Genomic DNA, 12,829 nt, shown 5'->3' with positions numbered 1-12,829 from the left:
AATTTGCTCTCAACTTTGTCAGGTGAATAGCACAGGAAACTGGACAATGCTCTTAGAAAAGTGAGCAAGATTTGTAACAGCTTTTGCAATCGGGTGGCTTCTAACCTATGCGTGTTTGGTAAGGCTGGCAAGAGCTGAGTAAGTAGGATGTAGCTGTTTGAAACGTGTAATCATAGTTCTAGGATGAATTGTACTTTACAAAAGCCTTAAAGGTGGTGTGTAATGAAAAGAAGGGCTGATGTGTTCACACCATAGACTGTGTAGAGTCTTACTAAAATAATGTCTTTGTGCATACACACAAGACGTAGAAGTAGATATGGACTATACTGTAAAGTTACCTTGACTGGCCTGTACTCAACATAGAAATGAGCATTTCACTTTTCTTTACTGGGGGGGGGGGGGGGGGGAATGATGAGGGGGCTGTTACATAAAGACTTCATTTAAATGCTTTGTAGTTATCTGCTGCTGCTCAAGGCCCTGCTTGTTTAGCCAGGTCTCAGCTTCTCTTAAGACTTAGGCAGCCTTGCTTTTCAAGTACTCCCTTCTCTGTGGGACCATGGAGGCCATCCACTGACCTGTGCACTGCTTGGCCTCTTCCCACGTGTAGCGGGGTACATAGCCAAAATCCTTCTGTGCTTTTCTATAAGAGAAGGTGAATGGGGTGTTCAGTAGAGTGACCAGCTGACGGTTGGTGGAGGGGATGTATCTTACAAAGGGCCGGAGCAAGAAGCTCATGATCTCCAGCAGCAGCGAGAAGTAATACAACATTGTCAGAGGCATGGGGAGCCGGGGCTCAATTCCAAACCCCAGCTCCCTGGTCAGCTCGTAATTTAGATCTGCATAGCTCATATGAGGAGTGTCATCTGAGATGTAGTAGAACTGCCCCCTGATGTGCTTGGCTTTCTGGGGGACTTGCAGGGCTTTGGCTGCCTGCACATGTGCCCAGGCAATGTTCCCCACGTACACGGGGTTCACCAAAGCCTCCTTCCTGGAGAAGCGCAGATAGACATTTTTGTTCAACAGACACTTATCCAGATGACCTTGAAGAAATGGGCATCCTTCTCCAAAAATGTACATGGATCTCAGGGCACAAGTCATCAGCATGCCACCATCCTTTAGCACCTGGCCATCTGCTTTCAGCACAGAATCTTCTGCCAGTCTCTTAGACTGGGCGTAAGGAGATTTAGATATACTCTCATAAGCTGTATCTTCATCACCACTGAAAATTGGGTCACCTCTGCAGTTTGGGCCGGTCACTTCTATGGTACTGGTATATATGAAGTGCTGGACGTTACAGCGGACACATACCTCCAGCAGTAGCTGAGTACCTTCAAAAGAGAAATATGCAAGTCAACCCCAAGCAGGAAAAAGTTGGCTTTTTGGATCAGAAACAGCATCTATGGCCTGAGCTTGGCCAGATCTCCCCTCTCTGCAGCTGGAAGAATCCTGTCCTGAACCGGGCAGCATGTTCAATGAACCTGCTCTGAATCTGTATTTAAGTGGTATCAGTGCACCTGCCAGAGTTAAACAAGGAGGAACACTTGGTCTTAATTGCATGTTGTGGGGTTTTTTTATGCCAAGGGTCAAATTTTGCTCTTGCTTAAGTTAGCATGGATACTGACCACAGACTGGGGGTTTGTGCCTGTTGGTTGGATTTTCTTGGCTTAAGGCAGAGAACCTTCAGAAGCTGCCCCTCTCGTTAGGTACCATCCATCCCGTATGCTGAAGCCCCTGTTTTCCAGGCTTGAGGATGCTTTTGAGTGGTTCGCTAAGCCGGAAGAGAATTAATGTTGGCCCTGAAGGTTTGCTCCAAAATCGGCTTCACCCAGTGGAAGTCTATCCACTATTCAAATGACTTCAGAGGAGGGCTTGGAGAGAAAGATCTTATGTCAGAACAACACACGATACCATGTAGTCAAAGATCATAGAGGAAAGTGCAGTGAGCAAAGTGATGCTTGTGTATGTGTATGTCCTTATTTAGCATATTCTGTCTTTTACTTGCAGTAATACAGGATTTCTGACTTTTAAAATCCTATCACAATGCTTTCATCGAGGGGAGCAGAGGTAAACTGGCAAGTTCAAGGTCTTTCAAATAGCCAAGAGGGTTAAGCTGAGAAAGTACATTCAAGGGGGAAATAGATACTTTAGTAAATCGTGTTGTTTTAATTGCAACTAGATTCTTTTCTTTTTCTTCTGAGCTTTGAGGCAAAAATTGCCTTATTTGTTTTGCATGGTGTAATGAGAGAGATTATCTGTGAAATGGCCAGTGACTTTGGAACAGAAGATACAGCTCAAAGACATTTGAAAATGTCTTTGGCAAAGGAACATTAACGCAAAATGGCTGATATGCTATCAGAAGGGTGTGGCCTAAAATCTCAGGGATAAAATCAAACACTAGCAGTGAGCCCATGAATGACCTAACAAGTCTGCTCAGTCTGTCACAACTAAAGGCAGCACAACGCAGAGCAGGCTAGTGGTACTAAAGAGAAAACAATGAATATAAGAGGTTCAGAGGACCAAGGGATATTGGCAGCAAAATATGGACCAATAATGAGTGAAAAATGGGAAGAATTATTGAACTGAATATTGTTAGGGCACCTTTTTTCAAGCTTGAACAAGAAAAAGAAAGAAGTTGCAACAAACAGCAAATAAATCTGGATGAAGCTTTAAGAAACAAAAAAGTCCAAAGAAAAAAAGGTTACACAGCCAGGAATAAATTCACATGAAAAGTGAGTTCAAGTAAGTCACATGTTTAGGTGACACATTAGCCAGGGTGATCTGGAAAAGTAATTAATTAAGAAAATCTATTATTTTAAAAATTAATAGCTTAATTCCTGCCATCAATACTGTTTAGAAAGTGAGGGAAAGTAGTAAGTGCAGAAGGGCTAGATAAAATCAAATGAGATGGCAAGTTTTAAAAAAGCAAACAGAAAATTATACTGAGAGTTGGTATCTGTTCAAGATCAATTTCACCCAAATAAAATGTGTTCTATTTGCAAATCAAAGTTGTATGTAAAAAATGAAAAGGTTTTTACAGTAATGGGAATTTGAGCATCTTCCACAGAGCATGTAGTAAATTAAATCTTCCATGGAGCAGGTCTCCAAGTTTTGCTTGCACACGAAGCCCTTCTGGCTGAGGACCTGATTCACAGAGGGTACTTCTGTTTGGATTATATGTAAGCATTTTCTTAATTCCCTTCTTCCTAAAAATTTGCTTCCCTTCCTAAAAAGATATTTTTGCATTGAGGCATTGTGTGGCATGTGAGACAGAGGAAAGCCCTGCGTCATGGCAAGTTTAACTTGTTTCCTTCTGTTCTAGTTTGTGAACATCCACATCTGATTCTTTGACACATTTGTATTATAAAAGCTCTGTTTCCTAGGAGAAACAAAACTTTTGTCCTGCGAGTCTATGAAGTACATAGCAGTGTCTTGGTTGGTCAGAAAGCCAGAGGAGCATCAGAATTGAAATGGAGGGAAGTAGGGAAGAGGACAGCAGTATTTAGTGACTGACCTTAGGGTCAGTTTGCCTAGGAGCAGAACTTGTGTGTGCTCTCATTCTACCAAAAGCTGTCAGCTAACCCTCACTGGCCCAGTGGGTTTTTTTCACCCACAGGCCGAATCTGTTGGGGGGTGATCTGAAAGATTTATGAAAACCTAGATATTTTGTGCCTAAGTCTAAACCTGCCGAAAGGAACGCTGGGACAGACATAAATAAACTCTCTAGCTCTGACTACAGCTCAGAGCTAGAGAGCTTTCTGCTTTTGGGACATTTTAATATTTGTTTGGTTTTTTTGTTGTCTTTTATTTTTCCCCATGGATTTAGATAAGACATTCTGCTGTGAAAAATGGATTGTAGCAGTAGTATGGTCATAAAGAGAGAACTTTACAATTCCTCTTTCTGAACTACCACCCCTGTATATTTATTTTCCATACTACCCAATGCAGAGATTTACAGGAGCTTGCCTTTCTGCTCTTTCCTCCTGGCAGGGACCTAAGAAGCTGCCCGCTGGGCTCTAATTTGTGGTCACTGACAATTTGTGGCTTTGAGCAGAAATGAAAGGGTCTGAAAGCTGAATGTACAGGCAGTGAGCCAGGCTAAAACAACCAAAATGCCATTCCACTGTTTTTAAGGTGCATGTGAGAGGCAACTCGAGTACAGAGAACGCTCTCTTGCTCTGAACACCGGTGAGTAGCCAATATTTGTAAAAGTGGTGCCTGCAGAAGTATGTTCCTTGTTTGTCTGTGGAAAAGCCCTGTATCTGTGGCAGAGAGGAACAAAGAACCAGGAAAACTATTCACGTAAATAAGAACATCTTCCCCAAATCTTCACCAAGGAGCTGAAGCAACAAAGCCAGGGAGGTCAGTGTGCATGCAGGTTAGGCAGTACCAGTTCTCTGAAAGGCATAGAGGGTTTTGGAATCACAGGGAGGGGGATGAAGTTGTTCTTTTAGGAAACATATTTAAATTTCCTGGCAGCTGATGCCACACATCATGCCCTAAGCCAAAAACTTCCCCCTTCATCTGGTCTTCTCATGAAGAACAGGGGCTCCTTAGTAGAAAGGGAGATCCCATCACTGAGTGAGAAGTCACTGAAACCCCTCCTGCCCACAGCCTTGAGTTTGTTGGGAGATTTTTGATTATAAGTTCAAGGTGGGAGAGCACCTGCTCCTCTGAACTGCATTCATGCACACACAGACATAATGGCAAATGGGAGGAAAAGGAGAAGGGGAGGAAGAAAAAGAATAGGAAGCAGAGAGCCACAGGGTCTGGGATGTTAGCAATGCAAGTTTGCTATAATTACAGCCAAAGTCTGCAGTGTTTGTAAAAATCGAAAAATGTACACGGTAAAGGATGCTTCATGGGGAGGGAGAGTGAGAACCGATTTCTCAGGTGCACATTGGGATTTCAGAGGTTAATTGCTTCCAGAAAGGTCCGCTGAGCGTGGGATTATGGCTATCCCCACTGAAGGCAGATCTGTGCAGATCTCAGGATGGGCATGTGTGAGTGCTGACAAAAGTGAATGATCCTGCAGTGCCCTGCAGTGGAAGAGCGGTGCACACTGGCTGTGGAAGGGGCCAGAGCTGCACAGGGCTGCACATAGGCATGCTTTGCCCTCACATGTGTAGCTGTGCAAGACACAGAACAACCCAGTTAATCTGGCTCAGAAAAACAGGTCAGGTGCTCCCTTTCCTGAGCAGATGATGATCAGGACATAGTAGACATGGGTTTGAGAAAGGTGCTTCGCCTGCTCACCTGTTACATTGACTTCCCAGAGCAGCTGCTTCTCTACAAGGCCCAACGTGTCAATGATGGAAGCCGTGTGGATGACAAGGGAGACCCCCTGACAGGCACGGTGCAGGAGCGACACATCTCGGATGTCCCCTTCCAGGATTTTCACCTCAGTCTTACCCTGGAACTCTGCAAGGGCAGCAGAAAACAAAGCAAAAGACTTTACAGACATCCTAAGAAGGCCACTGAAATGAGTGGTGATGAAGGGCTGCATGGATGCTGACACTGTGCCTGGGACCTGTTGACCGTCCAGGCACAGGAGCAGTATTTTAAGGCTGGCAAAACAGAAAGCGTTGTCCAATGGCTATATTGTCAAGTGCTAATTACAGTGCTATAGAAGTCTATGCTGCATTACCTACTGTATTTTTGGAGTCAATATTCAACATGGTTCTTTCTTCTTTTTTTTTTCTTTTTTAAAGAGAAATCTTGCCCAGTGCTAGCAAGGGCCTGAAGCTTCCTTCAGGTGTGACTATTTTAAAGTTCAAAGGAGGAGTAGCTTTAGCTATGCATGTTCTCATGACTGGCTATTTATAAAAGTGTTAACCCAAGTATACCAAACAGCCAGGCACTGCATGCTTCTGTCTTCAAGGTGATGAATGATCTCCCTCCACCCACAGCATGTGTGCACAGAGCTGTGTTCACACCTATTTTCTGCTCCTTGACCTTGCCCATATTGCAGCTCTTCTAACACATTACAGTTCTGAGACATCTTTTTTATGTACCTCAGCCAGGGCTTCTGTTCCTCTTCTAACCCCAGCTGTGGCTCCATTTCAGTGTCTGTGCTGTGGGGTCATTTTTAGCATGCACATCTTTCCGGTCCAAATCTGAACTCTCAAGGCCTCTCTCCTGAGTTACCTCAGCCGTGACTTGCTTTAACTTCAGCTTTTTAAGCGCGCTCCCTCCCCAGCAGCTAATGTGTGTGACCCTGGTGGAGCTCTAGGTCTCAGAGCCATCCTGGGCAGAAGCATCCTTTATACAGCCTAGAACTACACTAACAAAATTGAGCCAGCACACCATGGAGAAATTTATAGTCCAAGGCAATGATGCTTTCCTGGGAAGTCTGCTGGCCTGGCTGCAGCTATGCCATGGGAGAGGAGAGGACTTTCTTGGCACGATCTACAACTTTTAAGGAGGTGGTGTCACGACAGCAAGTCCTCCTGTGAGCCTGTGTGGTGGCTGCGCTAGAGGGCCCCCCAGGCACAGCTACTGGAAAGGGACTCTGCAGCACTGGCAGAGCCTCTATCTCCTCCCAGCATAATCAAATGCCCGTTTTAGATAAGAGAAGAACCTGACTGATTTATACAGCTTTTAGCCTCAGCCGCCACTGAAATCTCATGTATCCTAGTGCTTTGTCACCAGCTCCAAAGCAGGCAGTATTTCATCCCATATCTTTAATGGAGAAACACTACGAGAAACAGCTGCTGGGATCTGGAACTGAATGGGACTGTCTTTTAAAATGGTTTTATCTCATTATATCTATAGCACACTAGAATGTAATCCTGTATTCATTTAATAATTATTCTGATGCAACAGGCTTGAGGGTCTTTTTTTTCATCACAGTCAGTTGGTCTGAGATGTGAAATTTGTGAAGCACTTATAAAACTATTACTAAATCTAGAGTTACTGCCCTCCCAGCACAGTCACTGGCACATGCTCTTATGCTCTTCTATTTTACAGAGTGCATTCATTTTCTAGGGCTCCATTTCCAGCAGGTTTATACTGACCTCTACTTCTATGGATGCAAAAATGTTGTGCTATGGGGCTAGGCTTTTTGTTAAGCACCTGGCAGCTAGACTTGCTCTAATAAACAGTCTTTGTACAGCCCTTAGGTTGATGTTCTCCATGAGTAAGGGTCTGTGGGGTTGCAATAATCCAAAGGATTGAAATACATGTTTTTCACAATGTAAATTCTGACATGTGGCCCCTTCAGATTGGTCACTGTGCCTGGGCAGGAGATAGGAAAATGGAAGTTTTTACACATGCAAATCAAAGCTTTCAGAAAAAAAATACAAAAGGAACTTGTCCATTTTAAAGCTGATCACAGGGATAGTTGGTATCAGTTACTAGAAAGCTGCTGTCTAGGTGCTTTGTGCCTTGTTTGGACTTGCAATTTAAATTGTGTGTGTGATATGAGGCAGGAAAGCTGCACCTCCATTCTTCTTAAGCCAGCAGAAGTTGCCATGCTAAGTACAATATGGTCCTTGTTTACTTTACCAGCATCAGCTAGATGTTAGGAATCATCAGAATGATCTTGTTTTGCTCTGAGGGAAAACTACAGGTGAGCTTGGAAGCAGAGAGAGGAAAGAAGAAATGACTGACAGACAGTGTTTTCAGTCTGAAACTGAGAAACTTGATTTCCATCTGCACAAAACATTGCCCAGGCATCAAAAAAGCACGTATGTGTCAGGTGGAAGGGGCAGGAAAAGAATAAAAAGAATAAATTCAACTCATTTCTCCCTTTTTGCATACCATGATTTATGAGAAAGTACCTTCCCACTGGGAAAGCTGCTTCTACTTCACCAATGGTTTCTGTGTCCTCTGAGCTGTAAGCAATGCTCCCTGCTTGCTACGGGATAATTTTTGCTTGGAAATGCAATGATTAGTCAATAAAATTCAGTGTCCTGTTGTGAGCATGTCTGACTCAACAATCCAGCCAGACTATTTCCCCTAAACTGTCTTTCTCTTTTCTATGTGTTGTTTAAAGTTCAAGCAAACAGCAATGTCTGTGGGACTTCACTTGAATTTCTTAGTGCTCTTTTATAGAGGTCCTAACAGTTGTGGGGTGGATTGTGGGGAAAGACACTCCTCATGAGAGATCTCCACTTTCCTGGTTAACTGCATGGTTCATTTAAAATGCTTTACTTTGTTTATTCATAGGAGAAAATTTAAAATTTCATCTTATATTCATTTGTAAAGTGTAAAGCAATTTGGTGGCTTCTTTGGCCCAGGGAAGCTGAAATGTTTATTCTGTTTCCATTTCAGCTACTGGGCTGTTCTGTTGCTACTCTGCCTTTCTGTTTTGAATGCAGTGATAAAGGCAAATGTATATCTGCAACATTGAGCAAAAACCCAGAAGGAAGCTTCCCAGAGCAGGAACTTTCCCCCACCAAAAGTCGTGGGTTAAAAAAACCCCAAACATTCCTTCTCCCTCTACTTTCCTTCTACTTTGGCAGTAGTGGGTTAGCAGTGCAAAAACAGGCAGTGCTGAAGCATCACACAATCCATAAATGTCTGTTTCTGAAAAATGACATGAAATGAGGGTTCAGGGGGAGAGGGGGGAGATGTACAGAGGGATGAGAGAAGGGGGAGTCAGTGCTTTGAAATACTGAGAAATCCTCTTCAGAAAAATCTAGGAGTTTCCAACTTTTCCAGAAGTGCCAGTGCAATAGTGAATAAAAAAAGAATTGCATAAGTGGAAGCACAGGAAAGGCAGAAACATAAATTTGAAGTGGAGATGGGAGGTAGGAAACCCAAGGCACCAAACCACATCAACGTGATGTTCATTCTCAACCACACAGTGTAACTGGGTAGACTCCAGCTCACAGCATTTGACATTGATCGGATCATCCTGGACTCCCTAGAGCTGTGGAAGACTGCCAATGCTACTGTTTTATGCAAACTGAGTGTGATGATCAAGGTGTCAGCCTGAAAGTTGTTTGGACAAAAAAAGAGGGTCCCTAAGTGTCTCCTGGCACAAAGAGCTGTAACTTGCATCTACTCCCGTGTCCTACTCTGCAAAGATGTTGCAAGCAAAAGGTGCTCAGGAGCTTAGTGAGAAAGAATACCAGCTCTGCTTCTGACTATTCAAGAAATCCAAACAATATATGCTAGCAAGTAAAAGTCCCTGCAGTAAAAATAATGCAGGTCAGAAGACTCCAGCCCCACAGTTTTTGCAGAAGCCCTGCATTTGGAATAGGAGTCACTGTGCTAGAGAGGGCTTGAAAGGGAATGGCAAGGAAGTATTTTGGATAGTCCCAAGCACAGGCATTGACAGGACACTTGAAGAGATGTAGCTGTAGGGGCTGATACAGACAGGGGCACTGCCAGTCAAAGTGCAGGGCCTCAAGGCAGTTCACACACATCTGAAATGCCAGCCTGTTGTTCCTACTACCTGTCTGTGGTGAAAAAAAAGCTCTGATAAGTGATTTTTTCCCTTCCTCCTGTGCTTGTCAGATAGGCAGCAGGAGTGTTGCAAGAATAGGAGAGGGACTGTCTGGGCAGTGTTCAGTGAAGGAAGGAGGGAGGATGAGGAAAGAGGGCACAGAGCTTCTCTATTAACAAAAAAAGAACAATGAAACCTTTGCTGCATCCCAGACAAGACTGTGTTCACACAAACAGTTGTTTTCACTCCCCAGGAAGCTCCATCATCCCCACAAAGCTCTCCTGGCCCGAAGCAGCGCAGATGATTCTGTTGCTGCCCTGCTGCATCAGTGCTAAACCACATACGTTTGCTACTGCAACCACTTCAGCCTCTACTGCAGCTGGAAGGTTTGTTGCTGTGGGAACTGCCTGGAAATCAGAACAGGAAGGGCTGCGGCAAGTCTCAAGGGCATCTAGCAAATCCTCAGTGAAACGCTGAATGAGATTTAATGAGAAGGAAGTCAGAGTTGTATAAAACCATCCTAAAGGCTTGTGCAATTTGCACCAGGTTTATGGTGCACTGTTACTATTCTTTGATGACACTTAAATGCTTTATAGAAAGATTGTGGCTCTTTAACAAATTGTATGGGGATATTCCATAAGGGTTCCCATATGGTTGCCTGTATAGAGGAAGAATAGTCCTGAGGTTAAGATGTGATGAAGGAAAGCATTGTCAAGTAAATGTGATGTAGGGACTTAAGAACTTGATTGAATTTAGGTTCCTACATGTCTTTTAATAGATGTGCTCAGGTTCCCAGGAAATGGGACATTTAAAATATAGTGCTCTGAGCTGCTTTCCCCGCCAGACAGTTTCTGACACTGGGCATATCACTCATTTGTGCTGTCTCCAGTCCATCCAAGAAGCCAGAGTCCTGACTTGCCCTCTGCAAATGGGTCCTGTCTTTTCTGTGCACGACACAAAAGGGTTCTGGCTCTCCAGGCAACTGTGATAATATTAATAATAACAACAACAAATTTTTAAGATACCTCATCACAACTCTCAGCCAGAAGATCACTATTAACCAAACTAATCACAGGTTAAAAAAAACATTAGTATTTGCACCCACAACTTTGTCACTGCCTTCTAGTCTAGCATGTCAGAGCTCTGGGTTACTCTGACCCCCACTCCCAGTATAGCAATACTTGCGTTTTCCTTCTCCACAAGAAGTGTGAGATTTTTGCACTAATTTTGCTCTATGTGTTTTGATGTAATAGAAGTCAGGTTGAGGCAGCCTGTTTACTGTATGAACAGTATATAGGCCTCTCTTACAATTTAGAGAAGCCTCAGGGTCTGGCAAAGAAAGCACTTGCTTTTGTTTTACATCTGATTTCTGTGCTGGAGGGAGAGGGAAGGATAAAGCAAAACTTCACTGAAATAAAACCTCTATCTGCAAAGCTGGTTTGGATGAGAGGTAAAGATTTCCAAGCTATCTACATGAGACAACAGCACATATACCTGCAACATATAGTCTTCATGAGATTGTACTTACTTCCAAATCTCCCCAGTGCTTCACTGCTAAAGGCTTTGTCCAGCAGCCGGATCTCAGCCAGCGCCTCCTCTTCTTCCAACAGCAAGCGGACAATCCTCTGGCCAAGAAATCCTCCTGCTCCTGTCACCAGACAGCTTACCCCAGCCAGGGACATTGCTCTGGGTTGCTCCTCGGTGGCAAACTGTCTCTTGAGCTTAGACCGGCCAGTTCACGTCCTGCCTGAAGAAATGAACACACGACATCAACCTCTGGAGTCTTAACAAATCAAAGGGTGTTACCAGAAGGAGAGACTACTGGAAAACAAACTCTAACTCCTACATTAAACAACAATTTTTGAAGCATGTCTTACTTCTGCTAGCTATTACTATTCAGAAGTAGCCTATGGTTTTTCCATGCAAAGAAAATATTATTTACAAACTATTACAAACTAAAGACAAATAACTACAAACTAAATAAAAAATCTGAAAAAGCTCAAAATCAACTGCAATGCCAAACCAACCCCACAAAAGTCTGCCTCAATCCTTGCTTCCACCTCTCTGGCACGCAAAAGACTCTGGGGGAGATTTGCCTGTATTTATATACTGCAGAGCACCACCTCAGTCCTTTTGCTTCCCCACCCTCTTGCGTGCCTCCTTTGCTGCAAACAAATGTGGTGCTTCTACCACTCCCCTCTCAAAGAGGAAGGCTTTGGATGTGGCAAGGTCTGAGCCTAGATGTGGTCCTGCGTGCCTGAATCCTCAGAGGGTAAACCCTCATGCTGATAATTCTCTGTAGCTGCGCTTACTTGTGTAATACACTGTTAATATGAAAGTAGAGAGCATTAAAATTAAATGTAAATGGCAGGAGTAGCTGTTTAGAATGGTTTGAGCAGTGGACTCTACTGCTGTAGTTTTTTTGGCTACTGGGCTCCCCCATTATAGCATGGGTTTCTCACTCACTCTGTGCGAGATCAAAAACTAACCTCTGGGATTTTGTATTCCTTCAGTATACTCGAGGCATTTGAAGTGATGAAATGGTCTAATGTACCATTAAAGTTAAATTTAAGCCGCAGGAGAAAAAGACTCACCTCTGAAATGTCTGGTGTGAGAGTACCTAGGTAAAAGAAGGCTGTGGCTGGCTGTACGTGCCTTTGCACAGTGAACTGTGTCATTACTTTTTACATCTTCGAAATACAGGGAAAATGTCCAGGAGTTTCTCCCTAGTGTTTCACTCCAGTTCTAGCAAAACTCTTTTCTAGTGTGAGACCAGAGCAGAGCTTTGCCATTAGCCTGAAGCTCCTAATAACTGCACTGCCTTCCAGGGTCTTTGTGTACTGTCAGCACACACTGTGTTTTCTCTCTCTCTCACACAGGGATCTGCAGACATCCCTACTGAAGCAAGATGATAAATAGGTAGCTGCCTTAAGTGAGAAGGAAGTTACAAAGGAGCCCAGCAACGCAACTAATTAGGCTGAAATCACTGGAAAGGGGATTGCTAATTTCAGGCACAGCTGGAATGGATCTCTGAAAATGCTTTACTTGCATTCCTGCAACTAACTCCTAAACTCCCTTTTTTATTCTGCCATGAATTTTGTTCACTCATTAAAAAGAGCCCTGGAGAAAAGTTATAGAAGCAGCAGCCCCACGTTACTTTTTTAGAGGAATACTGGGCCTGCAAGTGACAGGAGAAAAGCAAAACCATTTCCATTGGACGAGAAAAGTTTCTAGCTGACACAGATGACAAAGTTCTGGCAACCGTTTCAGTCACAGAGTCCTTGAAAATCCTTCCCTTACCCCAACAAAGCTTAAAAAAAATTGTTATCAGTGCTCCTATCCTTGGCTTCTCTCAGACAGGACCTTGAAGTTGTATGTTCTTATCAGAAGCTGCTGCAAATTAATTTTTTGCAGTGCATGCGTTTTGCAAGGAAAAAT

General features: G+C 43.6%; 1 protein-coding gene across 1 annotated transcript; it reads right to left on the bottom strand.

Moving 5' to 3' along the window:
* Nucleotides 1-435: 435 nt before the first annotated feature.
* Nucleotides 436-11,073, bottom strand: LOC141940070 (3 beta-hydroxysteroid dehydrogenase/Delta 5-->4-isomerase-like). The gene is made up of 3 exons (XM_074860854.1): nucleotides 10,920-11,073; nucleotides 5,254-5,418; nucleotides 436-1,328 (listed from the first exon to the last, which is right to left on the bottom strand). The coding sequence occupies exons 1-3, from the start codon at nucleotides 11,071-11,073 to the stop codon at nucleotides 514-516; spliced, it is 1,134 nt and encodes a 377-aa protein (XP_074716955.1). The 3' UTR covers nucleotides 436-513.
* Nucleotides 11,074-12,829: the final 1,756 nt, after the last annotated feature.

The sequence above is a fragment of the Strix uralensis genome, chromosome 2 (assembly GCF_047716275.1).
Source record: "Strix uralensis isolate ZFMK-TIS-50842 chromosome 2, bStrUra1, whole genome shotgun sequence".
Classification (NCBI taxonomy): Eukaryota; Metazoa; Chordata; class Aves; order Strigiformes; family Strigidae; genus Strix; species Strix uralensis.
This window is presented reverse-complemented; position numbering and strand designations above follow the sequence as displayed.